This window comes from Mytilus californianus, unplaced genomic scaffold (assembly GCF_021869535.1).
Source record: "Mytilus californianus isolate M0D057914Y unplaced genomic scaffold, xbMytCali1.0.p SCAF_3, whole genome shotgun sequence".
Classification (NCBI taxonomy): Eukaryota; Metazoa; Mollusca; class Bivalvia; order Mytilida; family Mytilidae; genus Mytilus; species Mytilus californianus.
The window spans coordinates 85470847-85491327 of NW_026262679.1; the positions used below are offsets into that span (position 1 = coordinate 85470847).

At 32.7% G+C, this 20481-nt stretch overlaps 1 protein-coding gene across 2 annotated transcripts; it reads left to right on the forward strand.

Annotated features, from left to right (window-relative positions):
- Positions 1-829: 829 nt before the first annotated feature.
- LOC127735292 (universal stress protein YxiE-like) lies at positions 830-18586 on the forward strand. 2 transcript variants are annotated; one of them, XM_052245420.1, is made up of 4 exons: positions 830-935; positions 13404-13484; positions 15351-15457; positions 18116-18586. In XM_052245420.1, exons 1-4 carry the CDS (start codon positions 869-871, stop codon positions 18311-18313), a joined length of 453 nt encoding a protein of 150 aa, XP_052101380.1. In that variant the 5' UTR covers positions 830-868; the 3' UTR covers positions 18314-18586. The 2 variants fall into 2 exon arrangements, with proteins under 2 accessions (XP_052101380.1, XP_052101378.1); XM_052245418.1 differs by lacking the exon at positions 830-935 and adding an exon at positions 9438-9650.
- The last annotated feature ends 1895 nt before the right edge of the window (positions 18587-20481 follow it).

Genomic DNA, 20481 nt, shown 5'->3' on the forward strand with positions numbered 1-20481 from the left:
TTATACAAATAGTGCTTCTGGGTTCGGTCATTTTTAAATTTACATGTTGCGCGACAGGTTGCAAGTATCGGTCATGCATCAATGTATTCACAGTAGTCCTTGTTAACATAATCAAATCTTTATTACTTATTTTCATATGTAAAATTTAGCATCATTATGGAATAAAATTTGAAATACGTTTTAATAATTAATATTATTTTGTGTATAGACCTAGTTATCACATTTTTTCTGACAGAGGAATCTGTTTTGCCTACTTACTACAGTGTGTTGGATTATTTATATATATTATTTGGTCTGGACTTGTGTCGCTGTGTATAATTAATTGAAAATTCGGCAAACAGAAAGTGACTGCAGTGCAGATTTAAAAATTGCTTACAAACTACAACTCAATATTATCAAGCTGCAGACCAAATATAAAATCATTCCCTTTCATAGAAGCCAAGAAAACGTTGACGAACGTTTTCTACCCAAGGTAGTTTGAACAGACGGTCGGACGGACGGAGTTGAGCGATTACTAGTCGACGCAGGTTGAAAACACTTTGATCTACGACATAACATAACTATTTTTAAAACTTAACATTAATAGAATGATATGACTTATTAAAACAAATAAAGATAATATGCGTCGAACAAATACACGAAGTCTTATTGATAAACAACAATATTGACGAGATAGTAGATATAAAGTGATACTATTGTTATGGTATTTTAACGACATATCTACTGAATTTTAAACCAGTAATAGTTCAGTAACTTTAAAAAGAAATATATGAACCTAAGAAATTTAAAGAAATGTGATAAGGTAAGAAATTACAAAATAAAGAGCTATTATTATGATAGTGTCTTGTTTTCTTTCTCTATATACGAAATGGACACAAAGCAAAATGTACTAATTGCAGTCGATGGAAGCAAATGCTGTATTTATGCCTTGAAACGTAAGTTCTTATTTTAAAACCAACATGAAAGTTTGTCTTTCTTTATTTCCAAAACTTTGTACTTTAAAAGACTGGGAGATCATAAGAAAATCTACCGTTTTACTGCTTGATTAGAGTAAACACTCTTTAGATTCAACTTCATCTGGAAAGATGGAAAGGTTGATGAAACATTTGGGACAGCCAAAACGAAAAATCCTCGAGAGTTTTAAATTGCCGAAAATAATAGAACACATATTGTAATGTCAAATTTGCTTGTTAAATTTACGAAGTTTATCAGTGGTAAATAATTAAGAGAATATTTACGTAAAGAATCAGGTCCAATTTTGAAACTACATGATGAATTGTGAATGGTACCTTCTTGAGCTAACAGTCCGTCATATGTGTCTATATCCAGCTGCAGTGCGTAATTCAAAATTATGCATTTCTTGATTGCACTGATATCTTTCGTTACTGTTGCATCTGTTTCTCTTATGAACAAAGCTCAATAAATCAGTAGCTGTTTTGCACGGTTCCTTTTAATTTAGCAAAAACGTACCTAATCAAGAGCTGTCAATTTCTGTTAGACGATAACTGAAAGACGTTGATAATATTTCACTGAGGTTTTAAGTAATGGATATGTACCGAATGAATTGTAACCCTAATGTTACCTTTATTTCACAGACTTCTTTAAAGTAAAAGTTATGATACAGCATCAAATCGCTTTTAGAGTTTTAGATTAGTAACAGGAACTGAATATACTATAGAAAAAAACTGCACTGGTTTAATTGATTGGGAAGTGCTAAGGAAAACTTATTACCTTAATGGATTGATAAGTTAGGACCAAAGGCAACTGTTTTCATGTTCAATAGATTAGGTAAAACAACTTATTATTCTTAATATCCTACCTAACATGAAAATTTAGAGTGAGGGAAAAATATGAAATCAGAGAGTTTTCACTTTATATAAAATAAGGTCTAATGTCGGGCTAACATTTGTGCATCTTTTTGGCTGTCATGCATAAAAACAAATTTGAGTCTAAAAGTATAGCCGGGCCTTAAGCTATGTACATAATTGGTTAAGTTTGTTGAACCAAGGGTTTGCAGATCTTCACAAACTACTGAAGTGTGTAAAAGTTTATCAGTTACAATTGTTCTATATTCAGTATTTCCATATCGACTTTAAGTAACTCTCTGACTTTCGCATTAATATCTTGAATTTCATCATACACCATTCGATTTTCAAATGCCATTGTAATACATTTCAAATGGATGGATGACTATTCCTTTAATAAGATATGAACATTTTTATTTGTTCGTTGATATATTCAATATAGTATACTTATAAAGAGTTTGAATTACACTGATACATGTAATATGTGGCAGGTACGTTCGACTCCGATCTTAATTGAATAGATGGCCAGTTTTCCTTTTGAAGATCGGTGGCTCTCTCTCGGCACTCCGGCTTCCTCAACCATTAAAAACTGATCCCCACGAGATCGCCAATAGTGCTGAAAGTGGCACCAATCAATGTAATATGCAATAGAATAATACGCAGTTAAACACTTAAACGCAAAATTTTAACTGGCTTTTAATTATTGGCTACTTATTACTCAATTTTTTAGTGACACGTAAAATGTTGATATACCATTCAACCTATGCCAATATCTTTTTATATGTCTCCCTGCCTGAATTTCACATGTTGAAAACCGCTTGTGTCAACAGGGCAAGCGTCTCCTGCTATGAATGCATCACCTTTCGTGTGAATCTACACTCAGTAAAATGTCACAATAGGGAATAGGACACAATCATTGAATTAACGACTCAGATGACTATTCTCGTATCTAATGATATAAAGCCGCCAAAACATATCAGTTGGGAGTTGAGATACAGACACATCGTAATTGTCAACCAATTCATGACGGTGACTGTAAAAATTAATTTTTACCTGGATATGTATCTTCTTGATTGATTTATGAGATTTGAACTTCGATACACTACTGTTGACATGTCTGATGTTAAAAAAAACCTCAACAAAGATTCAAGGCCTATAATTTAGTCCAGCAGACTCGTGTTTCGTCTACAAACTTATCGTTAGCACTCAAATCAAAACAATTGGAAGGCTATACTAGGTAAACAAAAAGATAATCACAGTCTATATTCTTTTCCATCAATTTACCATCATCATGACCGAAATAGAATTTTAAAACAACAGAGAAGTATAAATTTACTATGAGCTTAAGAAAAGAAAAAATACTAGTAAGCCAAAACTTTTTATTTTCTGTAGAAATTATTCAAAGTTTCAAAACAGTATGGAACTAAACGCATTTATATATAGCACCGGGTATATTATTTAGAACGAATGAACACTGTGATGATGATATACTTATCTGCTAACTGTCCATAACGTGATGGCAACGGACGATAAAATATTATAATTTTTTTTAATCTTTTTTGGTGCACCTATGAAAATAGAATTGAGATAGAGAGCATATCACTGTGTTGGAAAACTATTTATTGTCTTGTATTTATTCACTGGAATTCTGATTGACATCAATATGTGTGTAATCATCTGGAAAGTTTTACCACATGATGACCAACATATGATTTGATTAAAAGATGTTACTGTGACTTGACTGTTTTCAAAAAGTCTTCTATATTCTTAAGAATCAGACATCATTTGAATTAAAACATCTTATATTCAGTAATAAAAGATATGTGAAATTACAATACGTTGTTAATAAGTTTCCATGGGAGATAACCTTAACTCATCATTCTTTTGAATATAGGACTTTTCGAAAGAAAAATTTATTATCTCCCATGGAAACTTGCTAACAACGTATTGTAAATTCACTCATATATTTCTGAATATAAGATGTTTTAATTTAAATGATGTCTGATTCTTATGAATATAGAAGACTTTTCTAAAGAAAAATTGTCTAAAAGCTTAGTTTAGACATTTTTATAGCAATTCAAAATTACTACCTATCACCTTTAGCATGACAATTACAATACATTGTTAGACTGATTTTTCATAATATCATTGAAGTGGAATTAAAGTCTTATATGATTGCAAGGATGCTTTATTTTATCATTGTACACTTTCACGACTTTACTGTGGTTTTCTACAGCAGTTTGTTCAAATTTCTGACCAGTTGAACAGTTTAGTTTTATAAAACAATTTGCAATTTGGTCAGAATTTTGAGTAAGTTGCAATAGGGGGAGAGCAACACTTACAGTCAAGTCACAGTAATGCATTTGATCAGTTGTAATGCATGCAGGTGTTCTTTATAGAAATCTTTTATTTTCATTGATGTTTGCTTCTCATGCAGAATTGCTTAATATAAGGGGAATAATATATATTATGCATCGGCACGTCATTGTACGCTATCAACGAACTAACAATTACAAAATATGTCCTAACTAAATTGACTGTGTGTGATAAAAGTCATTATTTGGTCCATTTAATAACATTATGTTTTACGATTCTGATATATTATCAAAATTGTGTTTATCCTTTTCTCTTTTTCTCTTTTTATTTTGTTTGTCAACTGCACCCAATTTATTTCATCTAAAAACTGAATATCAAGATTGCTAATTACTTATCGTTAACATGTTAGATAAACAATATTTGACCTTTGAAAGTCCCTTATGGTCAATGTTCACAACCAAACATTATCCCCCAAAAATTAACAAATATATGAATAAAACACCATATCACCATATATAGAATCTAAATATTGTTTTTTTTGGCACTTCTGGTCATAGCCAATTTCGTTATGTTAGTTAGTTCCTAAATCATATTTAGTTTGAGGTCACTTAAATTTGCAGTAAAAAACTGCTTTCATAATGTTTAAAAAGAGTTGTAAGAACTTTTCAATCCATCATGATACCAAACGAATCGAAAAAAAATAATATAATATTTATCAACTTTACACATCTAAATAGGTATGCAAATGCAAACATGAAAACTCCGTAGAGGCAACACTGATTTCAGAATAGAGTCAATCAAAACTTTCTTTTAAAACATTTGACAGAAAAATGTCTTCATTTTCATTTTCAATTGATAAGTAGACAATATGCATGAAATGTACATTCCAATGCAGTAAATCAGAAAAGACAAAAAAGAATACTTTGACTTGAATACCGCGTCATAACTATTCCGCACTGCAAAACAAATTTTACGTAACATAGTTGTACGTGTATACACGAACCATTGCGGCTTGGTAAAAAAAGTTGACCATTTGTCAAAAAATTTTACAACCGAAAAGCTATGGCTTATTGTTATTTTAATGATTTGAAGTATGTATGTCATTGTGCTTATTTAGGATAGAACAATGAAGTATGATATTCGCAGAGGCGGATTAAGGCGGAGGGCGTGCCCCCCCCCCCCCCCCCCCAAAAAAAAAAAAAAAAAAATTTGCGAAGCATGGGTTGTCCTCAGCTTAATAAAGAATATTTTGATAATTCTACCTCAAAAAATTTAAGTTTGCGCCCCCATAACCTAAAATCCTGGATCCGCCCCTGGTTTGAACATATTATGTATGTTATCGATATGTTATGACAACGTTCTGCAAGTTCTTTGTATCTTAGCTTTATGTGTAAGATACACTTAAAGAAAGCTGGTTAAAATTAAAATAAATCACAGGGTCTGCTTAATTGTCTTCCTTAATACGATGAAATGAACTATTCAAACGGATAAGGATAAAAGCTTATTATTCCTTTGGATTGTTTGTTTAGTTTAAACATATTTTATTTTCAAAATATCACAAAAAGGATTAGACACAAGTTAGTCAAACTTGGATCGTCTTCTCCTAAGATACAATATTAGTCAATAGAATTTTATAGCATGCAAATATCAAATTTATTATTACATAATTCTAATCAAACATCTGTAATTTGAGAGATTATTTGTTAACGAACCTGATTCAAATAAAACTCATCATAAATACCAGGATTGAAATTTTGTACGCCAGACTCGCGTTTCAAATGTATTCCTTAATTATAAATTCATTATCAAACCATTGAACAATGTTGCATAATTTAAAGAGCACTGTCATTGTGAGCGCAGTAAAAAGTATCTGATAGTATAATAGATGTATATCTGATAGCTTCAGTGTGATAATAGATCCAATTGAAATATAGTTCATATAACTGAGCTGTAAAATATGTATTTACATGAATTGAATTTGAATTTGCTTTATGAAAATGTGTGTACTGTTTTGAAGATAAAAAAAAACGAAAAATAATGATCTACATGATTTGCATGATATATGTCAGTTCGTGCTATACTGCTAAACAAGAATATTTTTTTTTATTAATGGTTGGTCCTCAAAGAGTACTCACAGCATACTCATCTCTAACAAAATGTATGGCTTCATCTTTACCACAATGATATGACTGTCATTGCATGTAAAAAAAAACAAGAAACAGAAGATACCAAGGCTTCAATCAAAAAGCAAAAAGTAGAAGAAAGAGAGACAACTCGATTTAAAAAACGACGAAAAGTTAAACAACAGACTTCAAAACTGTACATATATGTACGCTGATTCGGCGATGTCACAATTGAGGAAAAGAGGACGGGATTGTGATTGTGAACATATCCATGGTCATCTGTTACAGATCACCCTCAGTTTTTGGTGGGGATCATGTCGCTCAGTCTTTGGTTTTCTATATTTTGTTTTGTGTAATGTTGTTTGTCTTTTTGTCTTTTTCTTTTTTAGCCATGGCGTTGTCAGTTTGTTTTCGACTTATGAGTTTGAGTGTCTCTTTGGTATCCTCCGCCTCTCTTTTACACAAATATTTCATAACGGTCTACCAACTCGTATAATCGTCCATGAAACGTTCGAAGGGATGACTTCATCTTTACCGCATGGAACTTTTGGTTCATCAGTATTCATTCTTTGACGTTCGATGGGTTACATGGCTCAACCAAGTCACCAACCTTTGAATTATTTAATGAGAGGTCAGCTATCTATATTGCGGTACATAAAGTTAAAGGATGATGCTAGCCTCTTTTCATTCATCCCGAAAAGCTCCTGATTGAAGTATGGTTCTTACGAACAAAGAAACAAGACAGCAAAAAGAGGAGCACAGTTTTTCCTCCAAACGTAACAAACATGTAATTGTTGTCGATAAAATATTCAAGAATCTTAATTTTGCAAGTTTCAGAAGAACTATTTGTTTGAATCAGAGTGGGTTTTTGTTGCAAAGTATGATGCGTCCCTTCCTAAAACAAAATATTTGTATCTACATTGGACATTCTGATTAATGAATCGAAGTTGGACTTTTCTTTTAATTTGTCTTTAAGATAAGAATGAACAATCTGTGTAAAGGGTACAAAAGTCAATTTGTTATAACAGTGCTCGAAGAAAGAGACTTGTATTGTTTGCACTCTTACAAATCATTGGCATCGTTTAGCACCAACATCTGGTTCAAACCCCCCGCCATAGTATGTATAGATTCACAATTACTCTGAAGGTCGGTTTTGATTGACGATAAAATAAATGTTTATATTATGGAAAGATGTTTCGTGAAGCATTTGACAGAACCAGCAATATAATTTATTTGTAGAAACGCTTGTGTAATTTGGTATTCAGTTAAGTAAAGAAATAATTAATTCTGCATCTTTGGTTGAAATTTCAAAGTATTATAGAACAGATTTATGATTGTTATATCCAAGTGAATTGGCAGTAGTACTGTACCTAATTACTTTTGAAGCACCTTAATATGTTGTGTGAGTAACAAATAGAAACGCTATTGTTTTTGCATGTACTTTAAGAATTCTAAATGGCAAACTATATGTGCACTTTGTTTAATCCTGTTAAAGGAGGAAATGTTATGCAACTATTTATTTGATTATCAAAACCCCTTATGTTATATCTCCTGGCTAGGAGTGAGGCTACATTGCAATCAACTTTTCTGTCTGTTCTTCCAAAAAATACATGTATTTCCGTCACACTTAACTCCGGTATTACCGAACAGAATGACTTCATAATTTGGTCGTCAGTTTGCTCGATGGGTTGTAACCTGTGAGCGCGTTTTGGATCTATTAAACACCTTACTCCCTGTTTTTTTGATTACTTTGAATTATGATTGGGGGTATGCGAGATCGTTTCATAATACTTCTTGGGTACTTACACTTGTCGTTAATATTGACAAAAATCCTTTCTGGGGAATATGTTCCTTAAATATATTAAGTTTGCGGGACACCAAATTCGCAGTAATGTAAACTCACCTTTCGTACTAATAAACAGAGTTGCAAACTGAGTTTGATTTAATTGAAGGAATCATGAAGATTTAGATATTCATTATAATGACGTCAATATAAAGGATAAACCATACATTATATTATCTATTCTAAATATTCTATTCTATTATCAAAATGTAAAAGTAGAGATTCATATCCATCTTTGTGCATAAAAGTTAACATTGCGCAGATGATTACATATGACTGGGTTCAGTATTGTAGGCAATATCGATTACTGTATAGAGTTCATCAAAACCTACCAAAAGATAAAAATGAAAAATGTCTTCGTTTTCATTTTCAATTAATTTGTAGACATTTTCATACCAGTTTATAATAAATCGGTCACGGACCAGTGAACAATGTTAATATGATATGCTGTTTACTATAGAAGATATTCGTTTAAGTGCATGAATTCAGCCAGGCTTGCCTTTTTAGCCTATACTAGCTGACTGAGTTTATGATATTGAACTGTTATACTGTGAAAGTACTTCTATTCGTGGGTATCAATTTTCGTGGTTTGAGGAAAAGTTACATGATCGTGGGTTCTAAATTTCGTGGATATTAGTGTTTCTGAAAAAAATCGAGTGAAGAATTTGAAACGAATTCGTCAATAAGTCTCATCATAATGAGTTGATTGACGATTACTGTTATTACAATTGCTGGGGATATGGATAATTGCCAATACTTTCTACTCTAATAAAACTAACTATTTTTCATGTAATGTCCTAAAACCAAATTTCTTATTCTATTCGACGCCAAAAACAAAGAATTGGCAGGACAAAAAAGTTTGTACACAGATTTGTTCCTTGTATTAATGAATCCGGTGTCTTTCAGGAACTTGAATGCTTTCATAATGTTTATTTTCTTATGGTTTATTTTCTGAAAACCAACAATATCGTTTATTTACTTCTTTCAAAACGGCGCATCTATATATATTAATCATAAGTCGAGAGAATTTGATAGTGCTAAAATTAGGTATCTATTGTTCGAAGAAAGTCATTAACTGAAATGACAGTTAGATTAATTTTATATATTTCTTATCGATATTCTATATATCATCAATATTAGAATTTCTCCTTTACATGATGAATTCTGCAAGAACAAAATATTATTAACTCCATCCTAACACGTAACATGTACAAAATAAAGATTAGTTTCAAGGCGTGTTTTTGCAATCAAAATACCAATCTGACGTGGTGACGTCAATGAATTTTGAGAGGGTCACTTTTTGAACCTGAATTGTAAAAAGTTTGGTGTGCTCTGGTATCGAAGATGATATGTTCATCAGATACGATATTTACTAATTGTTCTCTTTAAATGTTTAAATGACTAATGAAACAGTAGCCATACTATCAAATATTATTCAAACGTATGCAGTGTGTCTATAGGGATTGTATCTATAAATTTACTAATTAAATATGGAAGATCGAAAGATATCAGTTGTAATTCTAAGTGTGGATGGTAGCGATGTTTCTCTTTTCGCGATTAAAAGTAAGTATATGTTATATTGTCATTCCGAATTTCATCTTGAACGTTGTCGTTTCTTTTATAGTTTAAGCAAACATGATAGTCAAACATTAATGTCTGAAACAAGGACATTGTTTTCTTGAATTTTAGTTAAATACTTCCATTTTGAATTTATTTTAATAGTTAAATACATGTATAACTAGAATTAACTAGATATTTATAAACAATTGTTATGTCTTTCAACTGATCTTTGACCTCTCTACTGCGTAGTCTAAAACATGTTACCTTTTTCCGTTTGTTGTCTGTATTTTGTAGTCCGAAATTGCTCTGACGTGTGGCGGTCTTTCTAGAAATTATTTGTTCACGACAAGTTCTGAAATGGCTGTCAGACGCCGGAGCAATCTCAGATTAGTGTTTATCTGTTACAGGTTTCTAAAGTGGTTAAACATGTGATTTAAGGGCGATCACTCCTTTATTACTCGTCAGAGATTTTCGGACCCTGATTATAATGTATAATATCTTGACATGTTTAACATAATTTCATTTACTTATAGTCCATATTTTTCTGTTATGGCTTTCGCGATTTTAACCACATACAGTTAAAATGTGAAAACTCCTATATGAAGTAGCAAACATAGATCCAAAACAACTGAACATTTAGCCACTCGTTGCCTGCTTCTGGTATCTATAATTCTATCTAAAAAGGTTTTCAACTTGTCCATTTACAAGGTTTAATGTTATAGGTTTATGTCATTTGTGATCTTCGACCCTGTGCGCTATTTGGATTTTTTTCCTACAGGATATAACTTACAATTACAGTAACATTTTCCACCTTTCAGATTCGCACTTGCTCTACCGATTTTCTGGGTTGAAGGGTTTACAAGGTTAAGTAACTGCGTAAGGAAAGAGAGTTCGGTATAAAGAAAAAGTTCTCGAATGCCCATTTGGTGGGTGGCCGATAACATGCGAGAAAGTAGATATAAGATGTGGTATGAGTGCCAATGAGACAACTCTCCATCCAAGCCAAAATCCACAAAAGTAAACCATTATAGGTCACAGTACGGTCTTCAACACGGAGCCTTGGCTCACACCGAACAGTAAGCTATAAAGGGCCCCAAAAATTACTAGTGTAAAACCATTCAAACGGGAAAACCAACGGTCTAATCTATATAAAAAACGAGAAACGAGAAACACTTATGAACCACATCAACAAACGACAACTACTGAAGATCAGATTCCTGACTTAGGACAGGTGCAAACAAATGCAGCGGGTTTAAACGTTTTAATGGTACCAAACCTTCACCCTTTTTCTGAAACAATAGTGTAACATCACAACATAGAAAGACACACTATAAAATATCAACTGAAATAGCTTAACTCAATCAAAGGACATATTAACACCATTGAACATACACTGAACAAATAAATTTGATCTATGATACAATGTAAATACAAAATAAATAAACTAAGGGAAGAATAATAAAAGTAACATGTTATATCGGTATGAAATGTTAAACAATTAAAGAAAAACAATATGCTCGAACAAAAATATCATCCATTTGCAATAACTTTAAACACAGGTAAATGAAAATAATTTTGTTGTTAGGTATACGTGTACAGTTCCAATAGAAAAAGGAAATATTTTTACAAATAAATAATTTTGATGTTCATAGTACGAAGTGAAAATTTATAGTAATACCAAACACTTATCAAAGCTGGTATATAGACCAGATATAACCCTGAATAACATTAAATAACAAAAAAGCAATACAATTAGTATCAACAGGTCAAATAAACAAGAAAGTACGATTTGAGAGTACTCGCAGTTACTGACAGCTAGATAAAAGCCAAAACAATTAATAATAACAAATCATGCATCAGAGAAAGGTCTGTTTGCTATATATGTCGTGAGACGACAAAAACGATGTAATTTAAAAAAGGTGGAACATGGTAATACGAAACAAGAATAGCAAGAAGGTCTTTCTGTCTGGAAACACGAATGAACTGAATCATCAAGATAAAGTTGAATAGTATTTAAGATGTACGACTGTTGTGTGTTTTACTTTGAAGCAATAGTACTGTTAAACTTTATATCTATTTATATATATTCACGAAAAATAAGTACAAAAAACGAGTGTTTTCTTCTCAAGTGCTTTCCTCCATCTGTAGGGAAATTTCAAACATATTTATATACTGCGTTTTGATTATCTTGGAATTTTTGCAATTGCAAAACACAGCAGGTGAATCATTTTCCAACTAATTAGCCGCTTCAGTTTGTATTGAATAATGAAAGAGACGTAATAATTACGGTATTCACAGCTTGTTTAAAAATGAGTGTGTAAAGGTTTCGGCTGCATATAAAATATTCTACATACAGATGATATATTTTATTTATGTTACAATATATTATACAAAAATCAAAATACATGGAATAGATTTCTAGATAGAAATACGACGCTTCAAAATGGCTATATGACACGTACTTTAGTCTGGGAGAACATGATTTATTGATTAGTTGTAATTAGTTTTGAACTAGTTTTCAGTAACTCTTATATCGGTGCTTTGTGTCTATTGTTTTTATGTATCGCTCTATTGAGTTAAGCCATATGCAACTGATTTTTACAGTGTGTTCTTATGGTGTGCTGTTACACCACTGTCCCAGGTGAGGGGAGAGGGGAGTGCTCACAAACTTGTTTATCCCCGCCACAATCTTTATGTGTCCTTCAGGAGCCGGTAATTTAGTAGTAATCGTTGGTTCATGTCTGTCATAATTGTTTTTCGTCAATTGTATTGTTATAATTTAGGCCGTTTGTTTTCTGGTTTTTATTGTTTCACATTTTTCGTGTCGGGGCCTTTTATAGCTGACTATACGGTGTGTGTTTTTCTCATAGTTGAATGCCGTTCCGACCAATAATGGCTGATATCCACGCCATTTGAACTTATGTGGATAGTTGTCTCATTGGCAATCATACCACATCCCCTTATTTATACATGTGTAAAATTGAGAATGGAAATGGGGAATGTGTCAAAGAGACAACAACCCGACCAAAGAGCAGAAAACTGCCGAAGGCCACCAATAGGTCTTCAACACAGCGAGAAAATCCCGCACCCGCAGGCGGGCTTCAGCTGGCCCCTATAAAAAAATGTGTACTAGTTCAGTGAAAATGGACGTCATACTAAACTCCAAAACATATAATTGAACTCAAATTAAAAATCATACAAGACTAACAAAGGCCAGAGGCTCCTGACTTGGGACAGGCGCAAAAATGCGGCGGGGTTAAACATGTTTTGTGAGATCTCAACCCTCTCCCTATACCTCTAGCCAATGTAGAAAAACAACCACACAACAATACGCACAGTAAAACTCAGTTTAAAAGAAGTCCGAGTCCGATGTCAAAATAGGTAACAAAAGGAACTAAGCAAAATGACAATGATACATAAATTACTAGTAACAAAGGACTTCTAGCAGTTACTGACATGCCAGCTCCAGACCTCAATTAAACTGGTTGAAAGATTATTTCTTCATCATATGAAAATCAAGCACAATCCCTCCCGTTAGGGGTTTAGTATCATACCATCATAAAATATATGAGAAGAACATAACCCGTATCATGCCAACAACTGGTTTTAGAATAAATGTGTTTATTTCCGACGCAAAGACCCTATGAGTGAATCAATATTAATACCATATAAGTCGAAATACATACAACACAATGACCCTTTTATTTTACGTATCATTTTGCAATGGATTTTATATTAATTTTATTTTCATCGTAGAATATTCCGAAGAATTAATGGAGTCAAATCATCATGTCGTTGCTGTTTTAGTAAGCGAAAGGACAGATGTTGCATTTAGTGGTGAGTCTGCATGCATGTACACTTTTTGATATGTATAAAAGATTAATTGATTGATAGATGCTTACTTTACGACACCTTAGCGCAAAACACTACGCCGTGGCGAGCATGTATCTCAAGACAGAAAAACACAAATCTTCGCGAGTCTTTTCATAGAACTATACGTATGATAATATTCTAAGACGGCAATTAGTATTGTCTGTAAGCTGACAAAATCATTCAGAATTGTTTTGTTACATTGAAGTTGCATTGTTCCGAACTGTAAAAAGAAATATTTACAAATGTGAAATTATTTTATTCGTTAGAACAACAGGATAAGAATCTACAATTAATGTTGTCTGCGTTGTCTTGAAAATTACATTTCTGACATATTTGGGAAATGAATTTCTATGAATGCTAACTTATTGATCTCCAGTATATCAAGGTAAAACGTACTGTGTGCAAAATGTTCATTTCCGGGTTTTCTTTTATCATCAGGAATTATTGAAACCAAAAGTTGGAAAGCAAACATTCATAACAAAAAAAAAACAAAAAAAGAGTCAAAATCCTTCTACTGTCAACTTTGCCTAATGAGATACAGTCTTTGATTTCGCACAAATTACGAAATTTATCATATTTGAATTAAAAAAAAAGAAGATTACTCTCGCAATAAATCGTGACCAAAACCGAACATTGATTACACTCGAATACTAACAGTTTCCTTTAGTGATTTTAGTGGTATTATAGTATAGTAAAACGTAAAAAAATGCTGCCTTCGATGACCATTTCAGGATATATCATGCAAAATTACACATATTCGTAGATACTATTGTAGACTAACAAAATATTTGCAATACACAGAAAACAATCTGCTTGGCGATATTTCCTTCGTTAACCGGTTTATCAGTATGATATAATTATTTCACATTGAAAATTTTAAAAGAAAGCAAGATACGATAATTACAAATCGATAGTAATTTTCAGATTTTAAAAATATATATAAACTCATCATAGATACCAGGATTAAAATTGTGTACGCCAGACGCTCGTTTCGTCTATAAAAGACTCCTCAGTGACGCTCGAATAAAAAAAGTGAAAAAGGCCAAATAAATACGAAGTTGAAGAGCAGTTATAATGTTTCTTATTAATAACCTTTATTTGGCCTTAAGCTAAACGTTTGAAAATCCTAATACACAAAAATTATTGAAAGGACAAAAAACAGGCCTTAAAAGGACAGACGACGGCTTACAGACAATTACATAAATTCTGGCAAGAATTGTACACGTAACAGCGCTTTCAAGACCGGACGGATGGAAGATCGCCCGGTATTTCTATATCCTCAGCACCGTGTTTCGCGGGATACAATTGAATGTGCATACCACGCGACCCTGGATTCAAATGTAATTTTATGTAACTTTTTTTTATTGGCTACTATTTATCGTCAAATTCACAAATGTTATGGTGTAGCTAATGAGTGAGTCGCGTTAGTTTATCGCTGAAATTATTACAATCCATTGGAAAATAAGACACAAATTATAGCTACCTCAATAACCCTGTTTAATAAGATTTGTTAAATTCTAAGCGCCACAATCATCATCAGGAAATTCGGTGTCAAAGGTTGGGAGCAAAGAAATAATGTCGGGCCTGAAAAGACTTGCCAAAACTGCACAAGTGAGATAAAGTTTTATCCGATATGCTTTATCCATTTTAGAAATATGAATTTGGGAATAAAATGTTAAGTGAAACGTGTCAATAACGAAATACCGAACACTGAACGGGTATTCGCATAGATCGCAAAATTTCACCTTTCAGCAATACCAACACAAGTCTTGAAATAGATAAATACTATTACTAATAATATGTTATAAATAAGTTTATTTGTGTTTCTAGCTATTGGGCCATTGGACAAATCTTTAGTAAAAGCACTAATAGAAGCAGAGGAACAAAAAATAAGTGAAAGGATCGGTTGTGTTAAGACATGTATGGATGAGTGTAAGGTAAAGCAGTAATTACATGAATTGAATAAAGTATGCAAAATCAATTTTTAAATTCAACGATATGATCCCTATTTTAGTTTTAGTTGTGTGCTCCTGGATTAAAAAAATGTTCTAAATACATGATTTTGCCTCGGAGGTGTCGTAGTGAGGGGGTTCAACCCGGTAGGTTCAAACTTAAGACTTGAAAATTGGTATTTGCTGCTTCCCGGCTAAGTACGCGGCATTTAGGAGTAAGAGCAAAGACTGTTCGCTCGGATGTAGAAAAATATGTTCGGTAGGGTGACATGTCTCCTTGCGGACTGTTATCTTGTGAACTTGAAAATCCGGCTCAGCATGTCGGTCTAGTATAAAGCAGGGTTTATATTCATACCACATTATCATGTTCTTGTCCTGAATATACATTAAATATGCCACTGAACGTCAAACCGCCATCCATCATCTTCATCTATAAACATGTAAAACTAAACAAGGTTTGATATATACTACTTAGAAAATATTTTTTGTATTTATTAAATTACGACATGTGCCACTAGTGGAGCAGGAACTTTTTACTCTTCCGGAGCACATGACTACTTGTACACCAATCGTTTTTGCTGGGGTTCATCTTGCCTAATTTTTAATTGTCTGCATAATATTTTGTGGTATGTTGTTTGTCTGTAATTGTGTTTATTTTCTTTCTTCGACTTTATATTGCATCCTTGGTCTCTTCTTATCGTGTCAGATGCTAATACTCCGATGAAAAATATGTTTAATATTCATGAAAATTAAGTAGGTGTTAGAATCAACGTCCATTTACCAGAAGAAGTGATATATACGCATATGAAAAATGGTACCCAACATAGTTTGCATAATACATATGGTAGTTTTTACGACTGTTCAACTGTATTTTTAAAGGTAAAAGTGTTTCAAAGAATCTTTATTCGAATCAATAGTGTATTGGTAGAAATTTGGGTAGGTTAAATATTTAATTCCATGCACTTTTTTGCTTTTGCTAGAATTGATTCAAATAATGAGCACTTAAAGCAGTTGGACTGTCCATAGACTTTTTTGCTTGGTAACCTGTCGAAAAATTATATAATCCGGAGTCAAAAGTCGGTAATATGAAAATAGTCTATTTATCGCTTCCATGTCAAAGGGGCACTAGCTACGAGATATATAAAAAATCTAAAATATGTTTTTTTTGTTCAATCATTAATGAAAGTGAAATAGTGAAATAATAATTCGCTTTTAGCAACCAGATGGTTCAATTTGGTCAAAATAAGCTAAGAAACATTGATGATGAATTATTCACTTGCAAGTGAATAATTCGACCTCATTGAATCCGTATTCATATGACCTTCAATTTAACCCCTTAGCTAGATATGGATAACGCATGAATTGTGCGTGTTCGGTTATTTAAAGGAAAAGAATGTCAACATTGAAAGTGAAACAAATATGGTGGCCGGATGCGGCCATTTCGCGTTTTCGCGTTTTCTCCTTTCACCTTCACGCGAAATCGAGAAATCGAGAAATCGGGAAATCGGGAAATCGAGAAATCGAGAAAGCGAAAACGCGAAAACGGGAAATTGATTTCTCGATTTCGCGTTTTTGCTTTCTCGATTTCCTGATTTCCCGATTTCTCGATTTTCCGATTTCTCGATTTTGCTTTCTCTAGTACCTGATTTCCCGATTTCCCGATTTCTCGATTTCGCTTTCTAGATTTCTCGATTTCCCGATTTCCCGATTTCTCGATTTCGCGTTTGCAAAGTGAAAAGTGAAAGGCGAAAACGCGAAAAGGCGAAATGGCCGCATCCGGCCACCATAGACAAAGGTGAATCATTTGATTGACTGATTCGATCCACAAAAAATCATTCTTATACAGGTAAAAACGATGATCAACATATATTTTTAATCTATATTATGAATTTAAACAGACCTAGAATATCCAATTGCACGAGTTCACTATCTATTTATATCTATATTTATGTTTATACGGCTTATATGACCATCGGAGGTCTTCGGAGGTCAACTCGATAGTTATTTAGATGGCGTCTAGACTAAAATAGACACGAAACGAAGCTACATATTATCGAGCCCATGCCCTGTAAACTGTTTATTTTAGACTTTTTATAATTTGGATAAATGTTTTACATTGTTATAAATCAAATATGAGAATTTGAGTCAAATCGGTGAACATGAATTTGACAGCTAGTGCCCCTTTAATATACTGATGCATTATATTTTTGTTCATTTTATTCGCTGTGTCATATCAATTTGTAAATTTTAACATGTTTAAATACTAGATACACGCACTAGAGATGACAATCAAATGAAATACACTAAGTCTTGTTTTCGATATAATATCTGTATGACTTGATTGTACCATCAAATGCTCCAGTAATAATTAATCACGCCCAACACAAATAGGCAATTATCTACTTTTTACAAATTCTGAAATATTCACCAGAACTATGTGGAAGCGATGATTAACTTGAATAGTGATGCGATCTAATGTAAACGTGACGATTACACAACGTCTGCAATATTTGTAATTTTACATAGAGGAAAAAAGGAATTACCCAAAATATTTGACACCAAACCACGCCTAAAAATCTACCACCAACATCCGATTCCTCCGAAATATTACACATATTGTAAATGGCATTGTTTATGTTTCAGATAAAAGGGCAAATTGTCAGAGCATATGGAGAACCGGGTCCAGCAATTCTGGACAAAGCAAAAGAACTTAAAGCTAGCTTTATCGTGACTGGATCCCGTGGGTTAGGAAAGCTGCGAAAAACATTATTGGGTAGCGTCAGCAGTTACCTGTTACACCATGCACACGTCCCTATTGTTGTTTGCAAGATGCCAAGTTGAGAAATATTATTTACAGTATATGGCACATCATTTAACCTTATAGGTTTTCGCTCGGACATTGGCCTGTTGCTGCTATTCTATATTGTTGGCATTCAGATTCGAAACGTTATCGAAATAGTGAAACTGAAATAAACAAGACTCTGTAAATTTTTCGATGTTTTAAATAAACTTATTTAAAAAGGCTATCTATCTAACACTGTAATCAAATCTTTGAATCTTATATTTATCGGTACAAACATTGATTTTGTTATCAATAAATTAAAACATAGCTAACTATTGCTATAAAGCTATGCATGACCATTTGCAGTCCTATACATATTTTGACATTGCACAAGGTCATGTTTTTCTCTTCAACTGTTTATGACGTCTTTACCACAAATCCATTTTATGTGTACTGATTTATATTCTAGTCTATCCCAGGTCAGGCTGAGGCTTGAGCGCGAGCAAAAATGCTAAACCCCGCCATATACTGTATGTGTCTGTCCGAAGTTAGGAGGCTGTAATTCAGTGGTTGTCGTTTGTTGCTGTATTTCATATTTGTTTTTCGTTTACTGTTTTTAGATAAATCAGGCTGTTAGTTTTCTCGTTTGAATTGTTTTACATTTGTCATGTCGGGACCTTTTATAGCTTGCTATATGGGGTATGGGTTTTTCTCAAGACCGTACGGATGACCTATTGTTGTTACCTTATACGTCATTTGGTCTCTGGTGGAATCTTACCAATTCTTATTTTTTCTTATATCAATTAAATGCGGTTTAATAATCCACACAATAAACACCATTTCTAATCTTGTTTTTAAACTTGTCATTTTTCGGAATACATGTATTTCACCTGACACTACGGTACGTTGCATGAGATTCCATCATCATTTTTTTAACATTACTTAATATTGTTTCGGATTTATCGTATAATAGCTGAAACAAAGGAAAATCCAGGAAAAGATAGAAGTGATTCAATGTTATGAATGCTATTAAAAAAATAGAACACAAAACAAGTCAAATTTAGTCCGAGCATCAATCTAATACTACACGCAAAACAAACTATATACAATCTAAAAGGATATTAGGTGACCTATTATTCATTGCCATCAGTAAGGCGTAAAATATAACACCAAGTATATTATAGAGAATTGAATGAACTATCTCTGTCCAAGACCCCGGGAGGAGCAGTATGGTACATTGCAAAACTTCTAATCTTTTTAATCAACATGCCTCATTCATTAATAGTATTCTTTTATCATACTCCTGTTTGAAACCAATGAAATATTTTATTTCATTTTTATTTCATTTTTTTTCAGAATTTGTTTCTAATATTGTTTACTAGACGTAAAAAAACCAACTTATCATCAATCAATAATTCATTAATATGAGAAATATGTATCATTTGCAGACTGGAAACATGTGGATAACAAAAACCTGCCATTTTCAAATAAACATAAATCTAAAAATGTAATCTGCATATCACCGTAAACATATTCTATATATGAGGGTGTGGATGGGGTTTACAGAATAAAGATAAATGAGCAAAAAGTATAAAGAATAGAGAATAATTGGGTGCAAAAGAATAAAGAATAGTAACTGTCGAAAATAAAAGAATTGGGTAATAAAATACTGATTACAGAAATGAACGATATACAGAATAAAGAAATCATACCATTGCAGAAAAAAAAAACTAATAGTAAAATCATTTTCATGAGAATTTTACAGAATAAGCGTTATTTTTTAAAGATAAAGAAAAATACCCTAAAAGTTTTAAGAATTCAGAAATTAAGGGCCCCCATCCAAACCATAGAAGAGAGACGAAAGTTACCAAAGGGATATTCACACTCATAAGTCGAAAACAAACTGACAATGTCATGGCAAAAAAAAAAGAAGAAAAACGACCAAAAGACAAACAACATTACATAGAATAAAGACAGAGAAAAACGAACCCCACAAATATATATGCAGATCCTGCTCCACATGTGGCACCCATCGTGTTTCTGCATATTAGAGGTATGATGTATATTATTACATGTCATGCATTTATTGTCATGCGTACATCTCTTTGGTTTTCCAGTAAGGAACAACCCTTTCAAAGAAGAGGAGGCGATCTCGAGGTGACTGTGCTTTTAGGGTAAGCAAAAATCGATTCAAATGAAAGGGTCATTATTGCGTGACTTGTCAGTA

Bases quoted from the DNA above. Each gene is read 5' to 3' on its own strand.
- LOC127735292 (XM_052245418.1), top strand. From the start codon at position 9,578: ATGGAAGATCGAAAGATATCAGTTGTAATTCTAAGTGTGGATGGTAGC. The intron at 13,485-15,350 runs GTGAGTCTGCAT...TTGTGTTTCTAG, and splicing joins GACAGATGTTGCATTTAGTG to CTATTGGGCCATTGGACAAA. The intron at 15,458-18,115 runs GTAAAGCAGTAA...TTTATGTTTCAG, and splicing joins CATGTATGGATGAGTGTAAG to ATAAAAGGGCAAATTGTCAG.